We start from the raw sequence: 26,192 nt of genomic DNA, 5'->3' as shown, positions 1-26,192 counted from the left end.
AAAAAACGAAACAAAACAACTTTTATTTCACTTTTATCTTTGAAGGATATTTTCATTGGAAATAGAATTCTAGGGTTACACTTTCCCCCCAGCCCTTGAAAGATGCTGTTTGATTGTCTTCTGGCTTGGATAGTTTCTGACAAGAATTCTTCATTAATTTTTATCTTTGTCCCTTTCTGCCTAATAAGGTTTTTCTCTGATGTCACGTAATCCCACAGGTTACTGAGGCTCTTTTCATTTTTTTTTCCAGTTAATAAAAAAGTCTGTGCTTTGGTTTGGTTAGATTTGAGCTCACTAATCTTTGCTTCTCCAGCATCTAATCTGCTCTCAATCCACTCTAGTGAAATTGTATGAGTATACATTGTATACGTATATATTGTCTGTTTTACCCCTCAGGTTCCACTTGGCTCTTTTGTAAGTCTCCCGTGTCTCTCTTCATTATGTTCTTGTTTTCCTTTAAATACTTGTGAATCACAGCTCTGCTGTCTGTATGCCTCTTTCTGTTGACTGACTTTTCTCCTAATTATGGGCCACATTTTTCCTTTTTGGCATGTCTGGAATTTTTGATTGGATGCTGGACATTGTGATGTTATATAGTTGAGTGTCTTGATGTTGTCAGGTGATTTAACTACTTGTAGATTAGTCTGAACTCTTTGAAGCCTGTATTCCAGCTTTGTTAGAGTCCTTAGTACCTTCATTCCAGAGACAGGCCAGTTTCACCCTAACGTGTGGCCTCTCTGGGGTCCCCACTGCATGCTCCAGGTGATCACTGACCACTCCCCACTCTGACTGGTCTGGGTTCAAGATGTCTCCCTGCCCTCTGTGACCTCTAGAAAGTGCCATCGTTCTTTACCAAAGTTTGTGGAATGTCCCTTGATGTCTGTGCAACCTGTTACTATCAAAGACTCAAGTGGACCCTTGCGTAGACTTGTGGAGCTCTCTTTCTGCATAATTCACGTTATACCAGAATCTGCTGCACGACTTCCAGCTGTCTCAGCCTTCCCGAGTTCTGACCTCCTCCTCAACCCACATGTGCTGCCAGGCTCTGTTTGGTTTTCTTCTGATTTCTCTATAGTCTGGAAATTGCCTCCAGGTGACCAGAGGAATCACCTTGGTTGTTTCTCTTCCCTTAAGGACCGGAGTCCTGCACTGCGTGAAAAAAGTCATGTCATATGTTTCATCTCGTTCTTTAGACGTAAGAGGCTAAGTCCAGTTTCTATTACTGTATCCTGGTTGGAGGCCAGAAATCTGTTTTGAGTTTTTAAATATTTCTTAGGCCATGACATTCTCAATTTTCTTGACCAGTAATGACCCCCAAAGCAAGACACTGCCATGCTGTTGTCTTTTATTCTGTCCTCTTGAGTGACTTATAAGCTGGCCTACTGGAGCTAGAGCTTCAGTTGTGGCTGTGAAATACTGTCTCTCACGTGAAACTTACTGCCCCCCTCCTGCTTCAGATTCCAGATTCTAAATTATATCCCATCCCAAATTACAAACTATCGCTGGATCCCTTTGTAAATTGTATTGATTTTCTCAATGCGTGCGTCTCCCCTGGCTTGGGAACCTCTGCACTTCACACATCACCCCTTGGAGTCGATGACTCACGGGTCAATATTTGACAAACGTGGGTTGCAATGCTTCAAGATTTCAACATAATAGGTGTTGAGTAAATACATGGGGAAATTCTACACCTGGAATTCCATGCTTGAAGGACCAAGTGTGGCGTTAGCTTTTGGGTCATTGTCAGGAATTAAGACAAGCCAAACAAGGGTGGTCCAACCCCACTTCTTGCTGAAAGAGCACTGACTGGATTATTTCTGGATGTGACCTGGGGAAGGGGTTGAAACTAAAAGTAGCCATAAGGACCCTAAGGTCTCAAGCTACTTAGCATGTCCTTTTTCAAAAAGCAGTGTTTCAGTTTCAAACTGAGGTGAGAAATGGCAGGTGGTTTGTTTTTCACCACTGTACTCTAGCTCGGCCAGGATAAGGTGTCTGGAGGCTGAGGGAGGGGAGAATTAGGGGAAAACGTCAGGGAGCTGGGGTCATGAGGGCTGCCACCGGTGGCAGCGGGCAGCTGTTTCATGACATGTGGTCCGAGTGGGTTTTGGCCACAGTTCTACAAATAAAGTATTTTGTAACCTCGAGACAGCTATTTCAAGAATTATTGAATGTGTTTTTGTTTGTTTGTTTGTTTCTTCTGAGCAGCCTACAGAACTGGATTTGATACTGTTTTTCCTTTTCAGTCAATGGATCCGTAGACATTAACCACAAACAGAATGATGATGTTTAGATGCTGAAAAGTATGTCACAGTCTATGGCATCCTTGGCTTTCTGGACTAACAATGACCCAAAATTCCCAAGACTAGAATACATTTCAGCTAGTAAAAAGGACCAAGTGGTTCTACATGTTTTAACCCAGGGAGAGGTTTTATATATATGTATGTGTGTGTGTGTATATATATATATATATATGTTTTTTTTTCAAAAATGCATGTTCGGGTATGATACATAGAATGATTCAGATAATTCAATTTCTGAATTAAAAAGCTATGTGCATATGTATAGAGGTAGATGTATATAGATTTAAAAATGATATATGTTGTTATAGGAAAAGGCAAAAATGTGGAATGATACAATGATTAATGAACGATTAACACTGCCAAGTTCTGAGGCGTTTACCTGGGTGGGGGAAGAATGGCTATTTATCTTTTACTTTATATGCTCCCCCATGCTAGCAATTTTAAAAGCTAACATTTATTGAGCGGTTACTGTGGGCCCAGAACTGTGCTCAACATTCCGAATACTGAGCATCGTCTTACTCCATCCTCGCAGCCCTGTGGCTGCCGTAACCTGCCCGTCAATATTAAAGTTGCTTAGAGGCGCCGAACTGCCAGGAAAAGGGGATCTAGGTACTTTCCAGGTACTTCCTTGAGCTGTGTATACATACCAGCCACACCAGTGTGACCCGGGTTGTCGGTTTATTTAGGAAGACTTGGTGGTAGGGGGAGGTGCTACGCAGCAACCCCTTGCTGCTGATACTGCTTATAACAATCCAAAGTAGTGACTACTGCTGTTGTTCCCAAGTTAGAGATGAGGCACAGAGAGGTTAAGTAATTTGCACAATGTCTCCCAGCTAGGAAGTAGCAGAGCCAAGATCTGAATCCCACACTGTTAAAAAAGCAGAGTTCAGACTCTCAATATGAATTTGTTACAAGACAGTGTTACTTCATATAATTTAAAAATATTTCAAAAATTCAGATGGCCAAGCTAAAAAATGTGATTTTAATATAGTCTAGAGACAAAGAAATGAAAAAAAAATTGGAATGTGTTATCACGAGTAAATGTGGGTATCAAACTAGAACAAGTATCTACCATGTGAGAGACCACTGCTATGAATGTTAAGTCAAGTGTGATGACTTGTAAGTTTTCACCAATGTTTAACTTCTGTGACTATTCCCCCCCCGCCCCCACCCCTTTAAACAGGAGAGATTTACAGATAGCATTCGAGCATCATGGAGCCTCTAGGTTCTACTCTGACGGCGACTTATGCCCACCCCAGGCCAACACCAGCCAGCTTTCTCCCAGCCGTCAGCACCAGGGCATCGAGCTACAGGGACCGCTTCCCCCACTACAATCTGACCCACAGCCCGAGCCTTCCTTGGAGGCCGAGCACGTACTACAGAGCAGCCGCCAACTCGCCGGCCTTGGAGCCGTACTGCGCCAGGTCCCAGAGGGCGTCCCAGAGCGCCATGCTTCCGTTTGTCTCCAACAGAACCACTCTGCTCACCAGGTACACGCCAGATGACTGGTACAGGTCCAACGTAACCAACTGCCTGGAGTCCAGCACTTCCCGCCACAATTCAGAGAGGCTGCGGGTGGACACGTCTCGCCTGATTCAAGACAAGTATCAACAGACAAGAAAGACCCAGGCCGACTCCACCCAGAATCTGGGCGAACGAGTCAATGACATAGGGTTTTGGAAATCTGAAATCACGCATGAGCTGGATGCAATGATTGGAGAGACAAATGAACTAACAGATGTTAAGAAAAAACTGGAGAGGGCTCTGATGGAGACAGAAGCCCCTCTTCAGGTAAATATAAGACCTTACTGGAAGGACACAGCATGCTAATGATTATAGCCCAGTGGTTGAATTTCTGAGGTTACTTACCTGTTGAATTATATTTCACTTCCCCTGTGGAGGCCAAGCCCTTATCAATCACTCTGATAGAAGGAATTCTGAATGCAGGGCCATGGAGGCTGATTAAAGCGACACTCTTAGGACATGGCAGTGTTTCATGGTGGAAAAGCCATCTTTCCACATCTGAAATAGGCTGCTTGGTCAGTGCTGTCCCCGGATTAACATAAACGTTATTTGGGAGGGAAAAAAATAACCTGTTCATTCAGGCTGTGTCATGAAATGCCTTCCGTGCATACGTTATGATTCAACTTAAGGGCACAGTGAGATGATCAACTCAACCTTCTTAGGAGATGGAGTGAGTTTGATTAAATAGAAAAATGGGACTGAGGTTGAGCCAGCTGTGGTCAGGGAGGCAGCCTTTTAGTTGGTTGCTGGCCTCTGACCTGGCTTCTTCTTTTTAATTTTTTAAATTTTTATTGAAGTATATTCAGTTTACAGTTGACCTGGCTTCTGAGTGGGGTCCAATTACCTCTAACCCTCTAAGTATGTGATGGGCCCCCAAACCCATTCTATGACTGTTGAAAGAAGACATTCTGTCCTTGAGGATGTGCAAAGGACAGACGTTATTTTAGAAGTTGTATACATGTGGCTGGGCCAAGCTGACACCGTTTTCTCCATGTGTGTGAGACTCATTTTCCAGGCGACAAGCGTTTTCAGCAGGTCTTAGCTATGGCATCTGTAGCAGATGAGTTTAGAGAACCAAGTAGCTGGACGTCTGGTGGGCAGAGGGCTATCAGAGACCCCTGCCCACTGCTGCTTCAGAAGAGGGATTGCAGATGGTCAACCGTATATAAGAAAAAAATTAAAACTCAATAATAAAGATGCAAACTAAGTCAATGAAGTTAGTGTCTTTGGCTTATCAAGTTTGCAAAAATGAAAACTGATTATGTGATGGGTTGGCCAAAGAGCAGAAGATGGATACTTCACATATTGCCAGCAGACTACAGATGAGTAGAAACTTCTGGAAAGCAATTTTGTAATACACATGAAAAGAATCAGAGTTCCCTTCAATCCATTAATTCATCTTCTAGTGAATGTGAATTGTACCATTAAAAAAGTTAGAGTTGCACTCAAAGATTCTGTCCAGTGACATTGTACCCAGATTATGGTGTACATATGCTTGTCTTTAATGCTTTTAAAAAATTTAACATTGTACGGTCATCCCAGGTCATGAAACACTCTTTGAAAGAAGTATTTTAGCTTTTACTTAATGTTCTTTCATACATAATTTAGTTGCTGGCTATCTGAGCTGCTTTCCGTTGGAGTCATTAACATGCTTTGCCTCAAAAGACTCCTTCAGGCCAGCTATTTAACAGCAACCCTAAAAAGGCATAATGTGAAAGTATAAGGACATTGTAGCTTCTATTCTGTCAGAAACAAACAAATGAAACAGTGATAGGACTATGGCTAAATCATCTTCTCTCTATTTTCCCTCTTAAATGGATAAGGCGTGCCATTTATAAAACAGGAAGACAGCAAGTGGCACTTTAACAACACTCACCTGGGTCTTTGGCTACACAGGTATTTTTGGTGTCTGGAAAGATAATCATTTGTTTCTTCCTCACTCTTCTCAGTACAACATGTTTGGAAATAATACGTTGAAGACTATGTTTTAGGTCACGGAACTATTTCTCTAGAAGGAATTCATGCCAAGTAAGTTTCTCAGGTGCTCATTTGGGGGGATCAAGGAGAGCCATGACTTCATTTTGTCAGCTTTCCAAATTAGGAATTTTTTTCAAACTACTTTGAAGATCTAATTCTACTTTTTACTAGCAGCGGGGATCTCGTTAGCTGTCAGATGATGAATCTCTTGTTTGACGTCTGACAAAATGGCTCGAAAAGTTGGAACTGGGAGCATCTACTGACTTGGTGTAGAGACAGGTCATTAGAAGTGCCAGTCCCTGGTTCTGTCAGTTTGTGGCAGCGTTTTCCATCCTCTGTGTGTCTGCAGGTGGCCCGGGAATGCCTGTTCCACCGAGAGAAGAGAATGGGAATCGATCTAGTGCACGATGAGGTGGAAACCGAGCTGCTGACGGTAAATGTGGGGGAAATCCTTCACTAACAAGGAACTTAGTTGCAAACATGCGGTTAATGATTAATGTATAGACACAAAAAATGATGTTCCATAGAGACACTTGTAAGGAAGGAGTTAGTGTCAGAAGTTTATAACATTTAGAAGAGATAAATTGTTTTCGGTTATAAAAATAATGGCTATTTGAGAGAATTTGAAAATACAGTAGAGGATAACAAAAGATAATGAAAAAGAATATGAAAAGGAATATATATATACAAATATATTTATATATATATAAACGGAATCACTGTGCTGTCCACCAGAAATTAACACAACATTGTAAACTGACTATACTTCAATAAAAAAAGAAAAAACAAACAAAATCACCCAAAATTCAATTAGACAGAAATGACTATTAATTTTTAATAATGTTTTAGTAAGAGGTCTTTTTAATAATAAGAGTATAAAGACTTTAGTAAGTCTTTTTAATAATCATACTTAGATATCACCCAACTTAAAGACACACAATGTATCTTCAAGGCTAGAATTGTACAGTATGTATAAATCTGAATGGTGCTTTTTTTGTTGTTGGCTAAATGCTCAGCGATGTTTATTCTTAACTATAGATGTGGAAAGGCTTTTTTCTTTTTTAAAGACTATGTTTTAGAGCATTTTGAAGTTCACAGCCAAGCGGAGGGGAAGGTACAGAGATTCCCCATGTGGTCCCTGCCCTCACACATGCGTGTTACTGATGACTGTATGTATTTCTGATTATTTCCTTAGAACACATTTCAGAAATGTAATCAACGTGTCAAAGGATATATGCATTTGGCAGATGTTTGCTGTGCAGCCAGACTGCCTTGCCGAAGTTTCTAGTTCCATCTGCCCCACGTGCTGCTCCTCTGCTGGCTCTCCCTCCCCACTGCCAGTTGAACCTGGTCTCGTTCTGCATTCTCGGGGCTTTTCCCCCTAGGCTGACTCCTGCGATCTCTGCCACTCCTTCAGCTTTCAGCTTTTATGTACCTGGGCCCCTTCCCAAGCTTCATTCATTTTTTTAACCCAGAGACTCTATTAAGCGTTTGTTCTGCATCCTCAAGTGCCAAACATACTTACGCTGGGAACTCATTTTTGGGTTCACATTCCTGAAGCTTCTCTTCCGCCTGGACGCCTTCTGCCTTCCCCTTTCTACTGATGGTCCCGAGGGGCTCCAGTCACCGTGGCGTGGCCTGCTGGCCGGTGTTTCCCCTCCCCTGTAATCACTTCCCAGCTCCTGCAGACTTCCTCTGATTTGCTTCTCACCCTCCGCTTTCCGTTTTCCCCACCACTGTCCTAAATTATCCCTTCCTCCTCCATAGCTGGCTCATGTCAAATCCCCAGGCCCCTTCCCTTCCCCCAGTTCCACTTGGACAGGACTTCCCATGATCACCTGTATCTCCATCCGCTGAAGACCCTTCCTGGACCCTGTCATCCCACTCTGTCCTTCCACCGTGTGGCTCTCACCCCCTTCTCAGTCTCACTTCCCATCCCGACTTGCTGAGATCCTGCTGCAGCAAACGATTAGCTCACTGTCCCTGAGCCGGCTTTGCAGAGTCCCCACCTTTCGGACTCTGATTGGCCCCCGGTAAGAAATGGATCCTTTAAGGAAGCACATATCACTGGCCAGCAGCCTGGTCATCAGCAGTTTTGTCCTCACAAGTCGTCAAGGGTCCCTCTCCACATCGCATTAAATATTTTCAGTGACCCATTAGCTGAAGGACGATAAGCAGACGTTTTTTCTTTGCTCTTTCCTTTCCTCTACTTCCTGATGCCCCGAAAGAAATGTGAGTTGAAGTCACAGACGCAGAAGGCTCTGGCTGCTACAGAAAGCCCGTGCGGTCGGCTCTGTGAAAGCCGCAGGCCCTGCGGGTGCGGACGAACGGTTAGGACCAAGGCGTCCTGTGCGAAGTAGCTTTACCAGGGGGGTTCCTGCCGGTCCTTCTTTCCTGACCTCTGACGAATCTCACAAGCCAGAACAATCTGCCGCCTCCTTTGTCGTCCCAGACTGGGGCGGGGGGAGGTAATAAAAATGTCTTACAGTTGTTTCTGGTGATGGGCGCACAACTTTAGAATCTACTAAAAACCGCTGAATTGTAGTTAAGTATGTGAATTCTATTGTATGTGACTTATATCTCGATAAAGCTATTTTTTAAAACACAAGAACCACTACTTTAGAGGCGAATATTTTATAGGTCAGTAGCAGAGGCCGCTTTACTTCAAAATAAATGAATCTGCAATTAGAGTAATGATTTGTTAATTGGGGGGGCTGGGGGGCACTGGTCATTGCCAATTAATTCAAGCAGTGAACTTGTACTGTTGACTGTGAAGCGCATTCAGCCAGTGATAGTCACCAAATTCTTACCGAATGGCTCCTCTCGGGGGACTGTTGATGGGACCACCTCCTTGGTACTCCCAGACCACGCTAACTCCTTGGACTCTGAAGCCAAACGAGCCTCCAGCGCCACGTCCCCTGCAGCGGCCCTGGGCTGCTGTTCCGGGCTCAGGCTGCGGCTCTGTGGCAGCTCCCAGCTGGGTAGTTTCCTCCGTAAGTGGCTTTTCCTTCCTTCTTGTTGCAGAAGCAGAAGGCAAAACGCTGCAGCCTTGGAGGCTTATTGAGAGCGTGCAGGCAGTGAGGTCCGGAGATGCTGGCAAATAGAGCTTTCAGCATTTCAGAGCAAGGGAGGCATTTCAGCAGGGGCCACCCCAGGAGGATTCTGCTCTGAGACAGTATTGACCAGAACCCTGATACCAGCCTGGGGTGGACTCTCTCCCCCAGGAGCAAGAAAGGCTGGCCTTCCTCTTCTAGGATTTCTTTGTTGTTGTTGTTGTTGTTTTGTTTTGGTGGGGAGAGGTAATCAAGTTTATTTATTTATTTACTCTCAGAGGAGGTGCTGGGGATTGAACCCAGGACCCCGTGCGTGCTAAGCATGCACTTTACTGCTGAGCTATACCCTCCCCGCTCATCTAGGATTCCTGCCTCTAAATCGCCTGAGGGACCAGAGCCGCCTCACAACCAGCCGAGGCAGGAGGGGCAGCTGGTGGGTCATCTCCTACTGACTCAGAGCACAGACTGAGAATGCAGATCTCTAAGGAAACGCCCCTTCTCCCCACACTCAAAGATAAGTGCGGTATTTGAGAATACCGTCACCAGACAGCATCGTGCACAGAAACGGAGTGCCTGCTCCTGCAGGTGATGCTCTGCGCTAGCTGACTCCACCGGACTTGTAATTTGACTTTTTAATGCAGTTCTTTTTAAAAATAAAATTGTTTGTGTTTAGGTTTTTTTGTGGGGGAGGTAATTAGGCTTACTTTTTACTTATTTTTCTAATGGAGGGACTGCAGATTGAACCCAGGACCTGGTGCATGCTAAGCACGTGCTCTACGACTGAGCTCTATACCCTCCCCCTGTAGTTTGATTTTAGAAGTTTGACTTCAGTAGCCTATTCTACCTGCTAGGAGGGTGGCAGTGTAACGTAAAAAGGCTCACTTAACACGGATGCCCAGAACCGCATATGCAGCCTCCATCTGTGGGAAGCAGCGTCTGGATTGAACAATGAGGTCCAAGAAACGATCGTCCAGCAATAACTTGGGACAGAGCCGAGAATCGGCATGCGGCCCCATCTGTGGTCAGAACTCAGTGTTCTAGTGACCTGGCCGGTGTTCCTCAGCTGAGAGCAGGGTGGAGCTGAGAATCAAGTGCTAAAATCATGCTGACCAGCCGCGTCACCACATCATAAGGCTTACCATTCACTGAGGTGGTAACATCCGCGAGGCACAGAATAATCTACCCAACAGCCCGGAAGGGTGGGTGTTATCACCCTTCGTTTATAACTTGCCTTTGCTCCTTGCGCCAGCATTCGCAAAGCCAGCATCTGAACCGGGGCTGCCGGATGCCAGAGCATGTCTTTAACCGCCATGCCACATGAGACCCAGGAGGGTGAGGCCACAGGGGGCTTTCGCTTGAGGTGAAGGGAAGCCCGAGGCCGTGACATCTCTATCCCACCTCCCCAGCCCCCCACCCCATCCCAAGATGACCGTGCCCGACAGGAGAACAATAATGAGATGCTTTGTGAAGGCTTCAGCTGCTCCACGAATAGGATTAATTCAAGGTTCTTCAGAGCACTGGCTGGGATTCCTTGTTCACTTTCCATCTTAAGTCACCATCTCTTCATTTTGGTCACTGAGATGCTGAGAGACTGAGAGAGGTCACTGTGACCCTTTTGTTTGTTGGTTCTATTATTTCTCCCCAAGTTCAGGATCCAGAAGGGAGAAACCACTTGACAGGCTCTTAATGTGTGGTTCTTGGATTTTCTGGCCTGACTTTCGTGTTTCTGCGTGTCAGGCAGCAGCTACAGGTCTGAACACATCCGGGCTCTTCTTACATCCTGCCTTCTCCCTGCACGCATCACCGTCCTGTAAACTGTCTTCTCACGGGCGCTGGAGGGGACAAGGCCTGTGCCCTGCATTTGCTGCCACGGAGGCACTCCCAGGCCCGCCCCAAGCTTGAGCACAGACTAACAGGCAAATGAACACTGGGGACAGTTCCAGAAGTCCTTGCTTTTAGGCATTCCCTGTTTCCATGAAGCTTTCTGCCTCCGTGATGTTCACCATATGACATTATTTAAGTTCAAATATAAACATGAGTCTTGAAGGATTTTTTTTTATAGCAAGAATCTCATTAAATGCATTTTTCCACTAAAAGTTCCAGAAATTCCCTCCACGTGCATTGTGCACCATAGCGTAAAAGCGCATGAGGATTTGGGGTTTTAAGCGGTGCTTTCTGAGAGTGTTCCATGTATCCTTTGCCAGTACCTCCCTGAAACAGCTACACACACACACAACAAGCCACAGAGAAACATGGAGACTGAACGACGAGAACGTCTAAGGCGCGCACAGCCCACGCGGAGGATGTGCGAGACGTCTCTGCTCCCTGCGAGGGCGGGGCGTCTGGTAACGTCGTGGGAATTTAGTCTTTCATTTACTCCATTAATTCAGGGTATCAAAGAATCAAGCAGGGGGGTTATCACTGAAACAAACTTGAGGCGTAATATTTTTATGCTAACCAATTGGAACAATAAGAGACTAAGAAGAGTATCTAATTGAGTAATAATTAACATTGGCACGAAGAGGACTTTAAAGCAAATTAAGAAAGACAGAAACTTAAAGGGAATGTTTGCTTGCTTGACGTCATAGGAATCATGAATGTGTATCAAAAACAGCACACACAAAATAGAAAGGCAAGGGCCGAACTGGGTAAAAAATATATATATATATTTTATATCTGATGCAACACGTTATGCAACAGCATATACATCCCTGAAGCATCAAGATGCCACATGTGTGGCATGGATAATGCAGCTTTTCAGATGAGGACAGGAGCTGGGCTGCAGGGCAGAGGCAGGATGGAGGCGAGGGCTGGCCTCCAGGGTGGAAGTCGGCTTCTCTCTGCAACAACGAGCCGGGTCTCATGGAGGTCACATGCATTGCCAGAGAGAAGTCCCTTTTAGACTGTCCTTTTCCCGCCCAGATTTGCTTTTCTTGGAATAATACTTAGGATAGAAGCCATGTGTTACATTCAACCTTGCCCATCACCCGAATTCGACTGATTGATTATTTTAATTAAGGACTAGCGATAAAATATTAAATATATAATATAATATATATATAATATATAAAAATATAATAATAAAAATAAAGAAAGCTCCTAAAAATTTCCCCTTGATCCCAACTTTTTCCGTAACAAATTCTCTATTGCCCTGTAAAGGTTGAACCTCAGTCTGATATTTCGACAGTAATATCATGAGGGCACAGAGGTAAAAAAGTGAGTGTAGAATTGTTTTCCCCAGAAACAAAGTTTTCCTTCCTGTTTTGTTACATTGTTGACTTTGAATGTTATGCTCAATAATCAAAACATTAATGTGTTTTTTTTTCAATTGAGTAGGAAGTTGATATTATTCTGTGTTGTCAAGAAAGAATGAAGATGCATTTGGACAAAGCCATTGCCCAGCTGGCGTAAGACATTTATATACAATTGTACTATACACTTACAAGTCTGTCATGGACCGCCTCCCAGTCAGATTTCTCTTAGCGTCTTACACAAGGATTTCTCATCCGGGGACACACACCCACACACACATACACGTTTTTATTTAGAGGTTAAGATAAGGGCTTGGAGAATTTGCTTTAAATTTTTCTTTAAAGAAGTAATTCTTGCAATGCTTTCAAAAGGATTTTTTTCCCCCTAACTTGGAGTGTGGCTAAGATTTCTTTTAACTCAAAAGACTTTTATTCTCTGAAAGAGATTGACTTGTGTATGTTCAGCCCAACACTTGGAAAGTGATGAATTGTGGAGCACTTTTCTATATACTTTCCCTTCCTCCTTAAAAACTCAGTCTTCTCTGCTTTCCCGGCCACCCTGGTCCCTGCTCCTTGCTGCGGCGATTACACCGCTGCGTTCACTGCATCCGCTGCACTGTAGCTGTTTGCTCCCTAGCAGAGGGCAAATTCTTCTTCTCTTGGCAATAGCAGATAGTAGGTACTTAATATTTATGGGGGAATTCGAGGCAAAAAATAAGTCAGAGGAAGGTTTGGAGCAATGATAACAGCTCTCAGCATAGAAGCTGTATTGGCTGAGCCTGCTGCCTCACAGGGATAGAAAGGTCAGCATTCATTTGGTTACAGCCTTGGAAAGAAGTAGTGTCGACCGTGTCACACAAAGGAAGTGGTGATTCTGCCCCTGCCGATGCTCTCAGGGACATCGGCGAGGCAGCCAAAGGAGTGAGGCGCCGCTCCCGCTTGCTCGCCCCGTCCACCTGCCCTTCAGGCTGGGCGCGGTGGCAGCTGGGGAGGGCTGTACGGCTGGGCTCTCCCGCAGGCTGCGACGGGAAGGGGCTCTTTAACTCAGAAATTGGTGAGGAGGGCTCCAGATGGGTTAAGGATGACTGACCACGCATGGCTTGGATAACCGGACGGTTTACTTCATCTATAAACACAAGGCAGGGCAGCTCTGGTATTAATTTCTTGCTTCTGCTCTCTGGGAATTGCAGAAACAGTTTAGCGCGGTTCCAGTCATTTTTCTGTTCTGTTTCCTTCTGGTCCAGTTCCTAATCCTCATTTTTTTCCCTCGACTAAAATCTGCTGCCCACCTCCCGTGTCCTTGGCTCTTCTTGCTCCAGCCTGCTGCCCCCGACAGCCTCCTGCGCGGCCCCGCTTCAGGCCTGTGCAGATGGCTCTGTCTCTGCGTGTGCACTTGATTGGAATCCGCCTGCTAACTGGGTCTCTCTGTCCCCTGCGGTCTCTGCTCAACCCAGCACAGACTGATCCTTTAAACTTGTAAAGCAGTGGGTTCTCATTTCACTGGGAGGAAAGGCTGACTGCCGCCAGGGCCCACCCGGGCCCTGTTCTTCACGTCTTTGCTCAAGCATCACCTCCTCAAGGGGCCCTACCCTGACCATTGTGTTTAAAATCCTCACTCACGTTCCCGGCCCCTCTTCTGCTGCGGTGTTTTCTGCGCTGTGCTGCTGACGAACCACACGAGTTGCTTACTCCTTCTGAGTCCGGCCTGTCACCTGCAGGAGGCTGTGAGCCCCTCTAGGGACGAGACGGCTGCTTTCTCCGTGGTGCGTCTCAGGCACACCATCGGCACCCTAGAGTTATTCGCTGGATGAACCACTCCACAAGTCAGGACGTGGCTCACCTGTCGCCCACGCCTGCCCCATGGGCCTGTGTCTGGCACTGAGCTGCCGGCCGGGTGGGTCCCCCCCTGCCTAGCAGGGCAGGAGCACCACGCATCTCAAACCCACCAATTATTTGTCTTCCTTCCCGGGAGGGTGGCTGCTGGAGCATGAGCCTGGGTGGCCACCCATTCCTCACCTCTTTCTAAGCACTCTGACTCCTGCCCTGGAGGTTGGTTCTGACCCTCAGTTTCCACCTCCTGGCAGACCCCTCCTGCTGGGCACCACCACAAACGCAGGTCGTTTACAGAGGGAGGGAGGCTGGCTCTAAATACTTCATACTGTCTCAGGGAATTACTCCCAGAATGGAGACAGAAGACGTTAGGATGTTGAAGGGGAAAGGGAGGTCCAGCTGTGGACAGGTTACTCCAAACAGCGTCCTGTCTGGAGCGGTTTGTGGGTTAGGGAGATGCGCCCCAGATACGGGACCTCGTCTGTTCCCGGACCGGGCAGTGCGGGCAGGGTTCTAATCACTCACACGTCTGGACGTCTCCAGGAGACGCTCATCTCTTGGAGAGGTTGGATATTATGTGAAGGAGGAGGAGGGACCCGGAGAGCTGTCATGGGTGGGGGTGGGTCCCAGCCCCAGCCCAGAAGCGCAGTCACGCATCCTCGTGTGACACGGAACCTGAGCCTGAAGCTGCGTCTCCCCTCTGCGTTTCAGAGCCAACAGAGCTTCCCAGCACGAGCTGGAGAAGGACCTGAGTGACAAACAGGCGGCTTACCGCATCGACGACAAGTGCCACCACCTGCGCAACACGTCGGACGGCGTCAGCTACTTCCGCGGAGTGGAGCGCGTGGATGCGACGTGAGTGTTTCGGTGACATTTCGTTCACCCCCCCTTTCAAATGGTGCAGCTCACAGGCTACGTCGGAGGTCATGGGCGGGGGGGGAGAGGGGAGACGGCCTCGTCTGAGCAAGTCCTCAGGACGCACGCCTGTCCCGCGGTCCCTTGCGTCCTTTACAAAAGGGTAAAAGACTTGTTTGTACTTCTAACTATGAAAACAGCACCCGCTTGATGCGGAAAACCTAGAAAACACAGTTAAGCATAAAGAAAATAAAATGTTACGAGTGTGTGGGATGCCCGGGCGGCAGGGTGGGGGTGGGGCGGGGCACAGGCTGAGACACGGCTCAGCTTCATAATTCTTTTTGCCAGTGCTTGTTAGCCTTGCTCTGTCAATGGGATTTTTTGCCAGGCTCCTGGATGCAGCCTTGGCTTGATGGTCTTCTCCACGCATTATCTTAAAAAAAAAAATCAACTTGATTGAGGTGAAATTCACTTACGCTAAAATGCGTTTGGTGTAGAGGTCCATTTTGGTGAGTTCTGACAGATTTCTGTGCCTGTGTAACCACGACCGCGTAGCTGAGATGTCTCCATCACCCCCCAAAGCGTTTCCTTGTGTTCCTTCCCGCACTCATGCCCTTCCCCTTTTCAAAGTGACCCCCAGTGGATTCTTTCCCGTGAGGCTGGCCACCCCAAAACAGCCCCTCTCTTGGCACTCCTGTGACAGGAACAGCAGCAAGTGCCACCTTCAGGCGTGAATGAATCAGATTCAGATCCTAGGTCCTCAGTGGTCCCAGTGAAACGCCTCTTCCTGGGCCTGAGGTGAGCAGGACGCAGCTTCCTGCTCTTTTTCCAGGGTGGGGTGGGCTGGGGTCCCAGCACACGCTCTGACCACCTGGCCCTCTTCAGATGGCTGGCCTCGATTTCCAGCAGGGATTCTTGGCCTTGCAGAGTGTCGGGGCTGTGGCCTGAGCTAAAACCTCAGGTCGACAGTAAGATTCTCACGTCATACCCTTGTTCCCTCATCAAGCAAAGAACTGTCGCCCGTACGCCTGTCTCACAGAGACGCCCAATGCTAACTCATCGCCAGTCCTTCCGGTATTCTACGCATGGCGATGAAGACTTATATTTTCAAAGAATGGTATTATTGCACACGCACTGTTTGTTACAGCCTGTTTGATTTTTTTCACTTAGTGATACAGCAGAAACCTTGTTTGTGAAAATTCTCCTCTACAGTGTGAGTCTGCATGCTGTGTGCATTACTTAAAAAGTTTTTTCAGGAGGGGAAGTAATTATGCTTGTTTATTTTTATGTATTTATTTTTTAATGAGGTGCTGGGGATTGAACCCAGGACCTCGTGCATGCTAAGCACATGCTCTACCCCTGAGCTATGTCCTCCGCCTTGGATTACTTTTTAGAATGTACCATAACTTAGTCAACTTTTCTTTACTTTTGGACATTTTAGGGTGTTTCCAGTTTTTCAGAGATTGGCATAAATATTGCTTAAAATAGATACCCTCACATGCACATCGTTGGAGTATTCCCTCGTGATCAGTGTCTGTAGCGCCCTGTTTGGTGGCACACATACCAACACAGAAATGATACAAGATTCGCAGGGCACCTGCACAGGGCTGATGGGCAAAGTCAGGAAGCATTCCATGTGTTCAGTCCTGGGGATGTGACGTACTGCATGGTGACTCTGGTTAACAATACCGTGTTGTCTGTTTGAACATTGCTAAGACAGTAGATCTTACAAGTTCTCATCACAAGAAAAAAGACTAAGTGATGGATGTTAACTAGACTTACTGTGGTGACCATCTTACAGCGTGTACGTAAATCAGGTCATTATGAGGCACACCTGACATCGTGTTATATCTCAATTATATTGAAGTAAAAGCGATTCCTCGACGTGCACACCCGAAAGGCTCTGGGTTTACAGCGCCCTGAGCACGGGGGCAGCAGTTCACTCTCCCCACCTGTGGGCTAGGAGAGAACCGTTTCTAAACATGCTCGCCAGAAAGTTACCACTCTCTTCGCTCTTCACTGTTCTGACGAAGGGTTATTAGGATGTTGCTGTTTTCTTTAATACTTCTTCGATTGCTCTCGAGGTCGAATATTTTTTCGTAATGCTTATTGGGCCAGTGAAACATGTTTCTAATGAACTACACTCTCCATCAACCCCCTCCCGCCACGTTGGCAGAGGACCTGGTTTATGCCGTGGATTTACAGAAAGTAAGGTAAACAAGGAGCAAGTAAGAAAAGTTTAAAGTCAGCTTTGCTTTGGGGAAGGGGAGGGTACAGCTCAGTGGTAGAGTGTGTGCTGAGCATGCATGATGTCCTGGGTTCCATCCGCAGTCCCTCCATTTAAAAAATAATAAGTTAAAAGTAAATAAATAATGCTGTATGACATCACTTATATGTGGAATCTGAAAAAAAGGACATAAACGACCTATTTATTATTTATAACTTGATGACTGATTTCTTGAGCATGTGTGAGCACACCTGGCTGTCCTTTATGACTGGCTGACTGCGTTCTGTTGCCTCTTGTTTTGTGGTTGGCTTTATTCCTTTGATAACTACGTAAGTTTGAAAACCTAACGCTCCGTTCTGTTCTTAGAAACAATGAACAGTACATATGTGTACATTTTTAAAAATAAATAAATAACTGGCTATCCTAAATTAATAAACAAATAAGCTTTGCTCTGATGGTTACGTTTCATCCAGTAAAACCGGGATCAGGTGATCTGGGCCTTTTTCTCTCAGGATGGATGGTTGCCTGCAGATTGTCGAGGCTGATTCATCATTGTCACCGTCGTCTGGTTCCATTTCCTTTTTTCTCAGGGTCTCGGTGCCCGAGTCCTGGGCCAAATTTACCGACGACAACATTCTTCGCTCCCAGAGCGAGCGAGCTGCCTCGGCCAAACTACGGGACGACATCCAGAACCTCCTGGTGGTGACGGCCAACGAGATGTGGAATCAGTTCAACAAAGTGAACTTGGCCTTCACCAGCCGCATAGCTGAGACTGCAGACGCTAAAAATAAGATCCAGATTCATCTGGCGAAGGTAAGCCGAGCACGGCGGGGCCCCCGCAGCTGCCCTGGATCGAGGGAGGCGGGGGCTCTGGGACCACAGATTCCCAGCGTAAAGCAAGTGACTTCCTGGCCACACAGCCTAGGAGAAGTGGAACCTGGTACAAAGCGCACCCGTATTTCAGCCAGGTAGCCAGGTGTCCGCATGAAGTTGGCACCTGCTGGCGTGGGGAGCGCGAGGAGCGCACGGTGTCACGAAAGGTTCCTAGCATTTAGTGGAAGCCAAAGCACTGTCATGAAAGCGTAATGAATCACTGTTTGTAACTTGGAGGTGAATTTATTATTAGAACATATGGGAGGCATGTTTGCTGTGAAATTATTTCAGGCCTTTTTCTGGAGCACAAAGCCAAGTCCCGGAAGCTGTTAGGTGTTGAACGTTCTCGACTCTGGTGTTGAACGTTCTCGACTGCTTTAGGGCAAGTGGTTTATAATGACAATCAAGTGAAGGACGTAGGCACAGTCAGTGCGTCTCAAGCTAAACAAGGAGCCCTTGCTTCGTTTAGCGTCAGCCTCAGAGCTCCTCTTGTTTCTGGGGACTGCGCTGCGTGCAGAACCCTGCGCTGTCGGCCATGACAGCACCGGAGCGCGGGCGCCGTGTGTGCCCCGGGCTGCAGTGACTTCCCTTTCCTTCTCATGGTGTCTTTGGGCCACAGACAGCGTGCTACATTCTGTGAAGGGCAGAGGGAAGGGGAACCTGTAGTTTTTGTTCCAGAAAGCTTAGGTTCTTGGAGAAGATGTGCCTCATACATGCAAAGCTCATGCACAGCTACTAACACCAGGAAGTTACAAATGGTGGTTGCCAAATGACCAATACGAAATTGTTTTGGGGTCTGGAGGAAAAGTGAACATGCTGGTGGGGCCACATCGTGGGCGAAGCCTCGGGAGGTAGCCAGTCAGAGACTGAGTCAGGTCTGCAAAGAGACCAGGCTGGCTGGCAGGGATGGGGTGTGTCCTGGGAGAGAAGCTTGGAAAGGCAGTTGGAGCCGGCGCAGGTGCGGGGATGGGGCTGGAGGGAGGAGAACCCCCTTCCCATCTGGGGGGCAGGGGGCCCCAAATGCATGAGATGGGGAGGGCACAGCACCCAAGCCCCCGGTGTTTGCTTCTCCTCGTACAGACCCTGCAGGAGATTTTCCAGACTGAAATGACCATCGAGTCCGTCAGGAAGGCCATCAGGGACAAGTCTGCCTTCCTGAAGGTGGCTCAGACCAGACTGGACGAGCGTACCAGGAGACCCAACATAGAGCTGTGCAGGGACATGGCGCAGCTACGGTGAGGGGCGTCCGGCGTGGGGCTGGGGGGAACGGCGAGGGGCACGGTGGGGAAGGGGCGCCCCGTTGGGGGAGACCAGGTAGAGGGGACAGCGAGACAGGTCGGGGGATGGGACGGCGAGGGACTGAGGGGCCCTGGGGGGGGGACAAGGACAGGGAGCCCCGGGAGCTGGGGGCAGCGTGGGCTCTTGGGGAAACTCCCAGCCTGCCTGCAGCTCTGAGACGCTGAGGTGCGTCTGCAGCGCGCTGGGATGTGGAAGGTCGGAGGGTGACCCCGGGGCGGGACTTTTCTTTAAAGCGTCAGTGGTGAGGGGTAGTGGTGAACGAGCCCGAGCTGCAGTCTGAGGTGAGAGGATGGTCTCCAGGTGGAAGTTTGCACAACACTGTGAATGTACTTAGTGCCATGAGCTGTGTATTTAGGAAGAGATGAGGTGGTAAATGTTGCACCATGTATTTTGTACCACGCTTGAGAAAAAAGGAACTGACCTCAACACACACACAAGCAAAGTGTGAACAAACTTCGGCCTCATCCAGGGGGCAAGGTGGCGGTGGGGGCCTTTGCACCTCCTTGGAGCCTCCGGGGTTTCCAGATCCCCAGCCTCGGAAGCGGCAGGGAGGTTGGACGCTGTGTGCTTCGCGGTGTCCTGGATGCATCAGAAAAGGGACTTGTGCACCGACCATCCCCTCTCACCGTTGCTCTCATCGGCCTCTTGGGGCAGTTAATACCTGCGCCCCTTGTTAGAAGCGTCCTCACGACCCCCCAGCCCCTCGATGGCTCATTGAGGCGCATTTCAGTTTGTTCCGCTCTCAGCAGGAATTGAAAGCAGCCGGCCTTTTTCATGAAGCACCTCCCACGTGTTCAGCCACACTCTTCTCTGCTAAACACGAGGTGTATTTTGTTCGTATTGTGTTAACTTGGGAGGTTCCTTTCAGGATGGGCTTGTGTGGAGTTGGCCCTGCCCCACCCCCGCCCCCGCCCCACTTCTGGCTTCCTTTCCAGTTTCTCATTCCCCAGTACCTGCCTGCCTGACGCCTTCTGGATTCCATCACTACTATTCTTAGGTCCTGAAGCGCGTCATGCAGAAGCAAATCAAATTTATAGCAACCGGAGGAGCAAGGGGCAGCACTCGAACCCCTCCCCCCCGCTGCAGCCGGAGACGCTGCTAGCCCTGCCCTGCGCCTGCTCCAGCAGTGGAGCTCCCTCACATCCTGGGGCCAGAACGTCTCTGAGTTCTTACCTAAGAGCCCAGCAATGGGGTGAGGCTGTGGGTTCCCTGCAAGGGACAGCATGTTTGTGAGGCCGAGAATGATGAGAATGATGATGAAGATGGTGATGGTGGCAGCAACTGCAGCTGCTTCCATTTACTGGTCTTGCTCGGTGCTGGACACGGTCCTGCCTACTTTACCTCCTTCATTATCTTCGTTTTACAAGTAAGGAGACTGAGGCAGAAGCAGCCTGGGGGCCTTGGCCCAACTGGCACCTCTTGGGAAGCGGGAGAGGCAGAGGTTGAACCCTTGCCCGTCTCTCGGAAGAGCTCCGTTCAGCCAAGCCAACGACTCGCTTCTGCTCCTCCGTCTTTCATCGGACGGTGTTTTTGCCGTCCCTCCTGTCCTGCGCCCGAGCTCATCTGGCCTTCTCAACGGCCACGTGGGATGGGTCAGCAAGACCGGTGCTGGCTCCCCACCCTTCTCTCTACGGCGGATGGCACTGAGGGTCACGGAGGAGGCGACGTGCCTGCAGAGCCCCGTACGCGGGTGGCGCGCGTGTCGTCTGTGTCGGATGCTAAGATGTCGCTTTTTAGAGGGGCTTCGGGCAGCGGCCTGCTTTGACGTTTTTGACTTAACCGCGCTGTTACACAACGGGCCATTCATCCCCAGCTGCCCCTGAGACGCTGGGTGACTTTCAGTCCTTTCTCGCCCTTCGCGGCTGAGCAGAATTTGCTCTTCCTTTCCCTCCTGCCGACCCTGTCAGGTGTCTGCTTCCTCTGCCCCTTTACTGACTTCAGGACAAAACCGACTTTTGTTTCTGCAAAGATTTCTCGGTAAAATATCGTTGCCAAAAATATGGTCCTCGAGTAACAGCGGCGGATTTCAGGATGACTATGGGGGGAGGGGAGTTTCCTTGTTCAAATGCTCATTCTGACCGCAGCCCTCGGGCCTGTAGATGAATTAAAAATAAGGACCAGGGACTCAGGGGAGTGAGGCCTGAGAAAACGTGCTATTTTCATTTCAAGACTTTTTTTTTCATTTGAAGCTTTTGAAACGGGTTCTTTGAAGAGTAATTCTAAACGTTTCCGTCGGCATCCTTGGTGGTGGGCCAGACCAGGCTCCACTTTACTTCATCTTGATGTGTGTGTGTGTGTGTATATTTTTTTTTAAGTGTGGTGGTTTTATTTGTATTTGAACGCAAAACGTTTTTCAGTTCTCTAACTCCCCCAAAATGAGTAGTTTCAGCAGAACAGCTCTCTGCCCTCTGCCAAGAATAAGAAACTGAGAGCGAAACGCGGCCTTGACCGATGAGGAGAAACGTGTTTGTGACGGTGCAAGTTGAGGGAGGCGTCGGACCACTGGGCCGCCTTCACGCAGCCACGGGAAAAACAAGGATGTTAACTGCCTGCGTCCTGAGAACCCTGAATTCCTTTAATTAATTTAAAACAATTGATATTTTAATGCACATTTTTTCAGAAGATCCGTCACTGATCAATTTTCTACTAGACGAGCGTTTGGCTGCAAGGAGTGAAGGCTGTCAAATCATCCTGCTCCACCCCTGCCTTTGGATTCAGGGCTCCTTCTGAGGTCGCGGAAGCCACTCAGGGGGAGTGGGAGGTGGGAGGCAGGCTGGCGTGGTTATAAACAGCCTGCCCTCAGAGACCCCATCACCGGCCGGCTCCAGCAGCCTCTCTGAAGGTCTGCTTCTTTGCTAGTGATGCTTTGTACCCTGGGATCTTCAGAAAAGGAACTCACTTTCAAAAAATCCAACTGGGCCTCAACAACGACACCAAAACATGCTCTCAGAGCAGGTCTCAGATGGAGTGCTCATGCCCGGCCCAGCCCGAAAGAGATGCCAGCACTCGCGTTCAGTTCCTTCCCTCCCCGTTGGAAGAGGGCAGACGGGCTCTAAGATGGACGGGGGTGCGCGGTGTGGACGTTGTCTCGCTCTGTTGTTGCCTCCGTGAGCCCTTCGGGGCGCTCTGCGGGGCGCTCGCCCGTGGGCTGGCTGCAGGTGGCTCCCTCTGGCCTGTGCTCCCTCTTCACTGCCCGGGGTCTGCGTCTTGTTCTTGGGAGACCTCATGGATGTGGGCCTCCGGGCAGCTCCCTACCTCCCGTAGGGACCTCCGTCACCGAGGACACAGAAGTTGGTCTTCACCCAACGAGCGTTTTTTGCGTACCTGTCAGCTGCCGGTGGGGCGCTGGGTGCTGCCTCTCTGGGCCTGGCAGCTGGCAGGCACCCCAAGGACTGCAGGGGGTCGGTGCTCCCGGGACACGCGGCCGCGGGCTGCGGAACTAGTCCCAGGGCTGTGGGAGGGATGTCCCTAAGAAGTGTCTGTCCACGTGGGCTTTGAGGGTGGCATGCATTTGTGGGAGGAAGAGTCGGGTAAGAGCGTTCTGGGCCGGGGGGATAGCAAAGCTGTAGGCTCTGAGGTCGGAAATAGCAAGCACATTGGAGGACGTGCCTGCAGGCTGGGAGGAAGGGCGTGTGGGGTGCCTGGTGAGGCGGGGGACCAGGATTTTACGACTGAGGGATGTCGGGATGCGAGGAAGAGGGTGGGGTCAAGGATGAACAGGGTTTTGGTTTCAGCACTGGCGAGGATGATGTCACCACTGCCTGAGATGGGACAGGCAGGGGGCCTGGGGGACTGGTGACACGTCTGCTCCATTCCCCACCTTGGCCTGGGTGAGCCCCGGCCTGCTGTGCCCACCAGGGAGAGTGTGCCCAGGAGGTGGGCCTGCAGAGCGGTCCTGGGGAGTCTCCGAACCACCTCTGCTCATCTGCCGAGGCCTCGGACGGAGCTGCGACGTCTGCCCGCCACGCTGCCCGTCAGCCGGGTCACTTCCCATCCCCTCTCTAGAGGTCAGAGAGGTCAAGTCCCTAGAAATTGTGTTTCCTTTTTGAAAATTACTTATTGTTTTCTCTCTGGCTTCAAGAGTTGTATCTGTTCTTGATAGCAAACCAGAAAATGAAAGGAAAAAAATAAAAACCGTCCTTAATCCCCCTTGCCTTGGGTGGATAACCAGTGTTACCCCCCAGGCACGTGAACAGAATCACCGTGGTGCGGCAGGAGGGTTCCACATCCTGACTTTGCCAACCAGTGTCCGATTCTGAGTTTCCCTCCCCAAGGCAAGAGCTAACTTTTCTAGAAAGTGCCGCCTGCATAGTATTCCGTCATCTGGCCACAGTGTCCACTGCCGTCAGGTGTTCACGCTCCCCCTTGTTCTCTCATGATGCGGTTCAGCACAGGATGACACGATGGGGAAGCCGTTCCTTTGTCCTTTTATGTCAAAGTCTTCACTTTGTTTAAACTCACACGTGAGGCAGGGATATGCTCTGATTTTAAAACAAATTCAAACACCAGCGACCTATATGGGGTGCAAAATAAGAGCCTCTTTTCTGCCCCTCCCCAACCTGAACCACACTGATTTGGTGCGTCTCCTTAGATGCACTGACAGTTTGTCCTTTAGGAAAAGGAGAGGGTTTTGAGTAGAAAGACTGTGGCTTAGGTGTCATCTTGAATTAATATTCTGCGAGAGCCCATTTTGGGCCTGTACTGTATCGGCTCCTGTGGTGGGGTTTCCAGATTTTGCGAATTAACAGCCAGTTAAAAATTTTTTTTAACACTCTATATTTGGTGGGGGGGTAAATTTGGTTTATTTATTTATTTGTTTAACTGGAAGTACTGGGGATTGAACCCAGGACCTCGTGCATACTAAGCATGTGCTCTGCCACTGAGCCACACTCTCCACCCATCACTGCTTTTTTGTAAACCTGTTTCCTAGTCTATTTCTTGACTGACCACGTGGCCATATCCTTTGGATGTTACTGGCCAAATCAGTGGGTAAAGGAGTCCTTGCTTAATTGAAGAGAAAGAGTTTCTAAATAGACACACAACAGAAGAAATCACAAAGAAAAAGAAAGATTTAGCTCACTAAAAATTGAAATCTTGGGTATAACAAAAATATCATGAATAAAATTAAAAGGCAAAAGACAAATTAGGGGAAACATTTGCCACAAGCCTAACAGACAGAAAGAATGAATACGCCTAATCGTTTCAGAGCTCTTTGCGAACATTTAAGGTGATTGGTGAAACATGAGCAGAAGACAGAGAGAGGCAGATCACGGGAAAAATGCAAATGCCGGCAGATACTTAGGAAAGGTTCACTAATAATCAAAGACATAAAAATCAAAACAGTATCAGTTAAAAGAACTGGACAAGGAGCTGCTAGACTCTCCCCGCGAAACAATGCCCTTTTTCCTCTCTCTCTCAGCAGAATCAGAGCTGTAACTTGTTTGATGGTTTGGGGAGCTGGCTGCTGCACGATCACTGTCATGTTCTGTTAGGTTTTTGACGTTTCGATATTTACTCTGGAAGCCTGAGGCGTTGCTCCGGGGGCGTTGCTCTGGGGAGGGGCATTGTTATAACTGGCAGAGTGCCCGGTTCACTAACCCTCCACCCTGGCAGGATAGGTAGCAGGTACGGCTGAGTTCTAGCCACTGAATAAAGCTGGGCCCTCCCTCTTCCCGACTGTATAAACAATTTTCAGTGAGAAAGTACGTGCAGAACAATTAAGCTCTTTGGATTTTCCCCATCTTTACTACTGAAAACCGTCAGACGTTGAAAAGCTTTCCCTCTTTTTATGTATCATGTTTCATGTACGTGTGCAACGTGTGCAGGAACACTTGCTGGCGCCCCCAGATGTGCTTGGTGTGCCTTTTGGATTCTGGGCGCAGACCGCAGGAGGGGCTCTGGTCTGAGAGGACAACGCACAGGCGCTGCCTCCCTGGCGACTTTGCGACCTGAAGTAGCTCTGCCGTTGGTGGGACCCGTGTGCGGCTCCAGGCTGGCGTGCGCCCAGCCCAGCAGCCGCAGGTGCAGTGGGAAGTCAGTTAACCAGGCCCCCCCCCCCCATGGAGTTAACGCCAGGGTGACCTCCGCTAGCCTAACGGGTGCCTCTTGCCCACGCAGCCTGGTCAACGAGGTGCACGAGGTGGACGACACCATCCAGACCCTGCAGCAGCGCCTGAGGGACGCGGAGGACACTCTGCAGTCGCTGGTCCACACCAAGGCCACCCTGGAGCACGACCTGGCGGTCAAAGCCAACACCCTGTACATCGACCAGGAGAAGTGCATGAGCATGCGCAAGAGCTTCCCCAGCACCCTGCGGCTGGTGGGCTTCTGCTAGGACCCCCCCCCCCACCGGCCAACCGGCTCCCCGCGGGAGCAGGAAAGGCGGAACCCGGGCGCGTGCGCACACGGCATGAGCCCTGATGCACCCACTTATTAAAGGATCGTATTGATAGACATGTACCGGGCTCCCATCTTGGAAAAACCTTTCGTTTGTGTCCAGACCTTAATTCTCTACGATTTACTGGGCTTCTGGGCCAGAGAAATATGACCAACGTAATAGACCAGGTGAACAAGATTATTCGCAGAGCTCTTGGTGTTCTCTGTGTAACAGGAATGGGCCGGAAAGGAGAAATGTGTTTTCTCGGAGGCCGTGGGGTCAGGAATCCCCCCAGGGCGGATTTTGAGCTGCGCCTCCAGGGAAAGGCGGACAGAAGTGGACAGGTCTGTGGGGAGGTGGTGGTCGGGGTAGTCTGAGCAAGGGCGGAGATGGAAAAAGTTAGCTGCACGGGGACAGTGGTAAGGAGACCAGTTTGTGAGTCATAACGCAGGTGGGTGCGCATGAGGAAATAGGGTGGGCGACTGGAAAGGGGGAGGGGCTTCAACCCCAGGTTCAGGAGTGGGGGAGTGACGCACAGCTCTGCGCGGGGACACAGCCTTGTCAAGCAACGACTGAGCGAGGAAAGGGAGCCGGAGAGATGGCTGCGGAAGGAGAAATGCAGAACGT

The 26,192-nt window shown here is 48.9% G+C and overlaps 1 protein-coding gene across 2 annotated transcripts in view; it reads left to right on the top strand.

The window, feature by feature from the left end:
* Positions 1-25,648, top strand: part of TEKT3 (tektin 3) — a 30,576-nt gene extending 4,928 nt beyond the window's left edge. For both annotated transcript variants that reach the window (XM_072938413.1, XM_072938412.1), the window contains exons 2-8: positions 3,484-4,091; positions 6,151-6,234; positions 12,191-12,261; positions 14,647-14,790; positions 17,608-17,830; positions 18,971-19,125; positions 25,307-25,648. In XM_072938413.1, coding sequence (XP_072794514.1) covers positions 3,513-4,091; positions 6,151-6,234; positions 12,191-12,261; positions 14,647-14,790; positions 17,608-17,830; positions 18,971-19,125; positions 25,307-25,523 — 1,473 coding nt within the window. In that variant the 5' untranslated portion in view covers positions 3,484-3,512 and the 3' untranslated portion in view covers positions 25,524-25,648. The remainder of the gene's footprint in view (positions 1-3,483; positions 4,092-6,150; positions 6,235-12,190; positions 12,262-14,646; positions 14,791-17,607; positions 17,831-18,970; positions 19,126-25,306) is intronic.
* The last annotated feature ends 544 nt before the right edge of the window (positions 25,649-26,192 follow it).

Source organism: Vicugna pacos, chromosome 16 (genome assembly GCF_048564905.1).
Source record: "Vicugna pacos chromosome 16, VicPac4, whole genome shotgun sequence".
In the NCBI taxonomy this organism is placed as follows: domain Eukaryota; kingdom Metazoa; phylum Chordata; class Mammalia; order Artiodactyla; family Camelidae; genus Vicugna; species Vicugna pacos.
The sequence above is the reverse complement of the archived record's forward strand: the minus strand, read 5'-3'. Positions and strand labels throughout refer to the sequence as shown.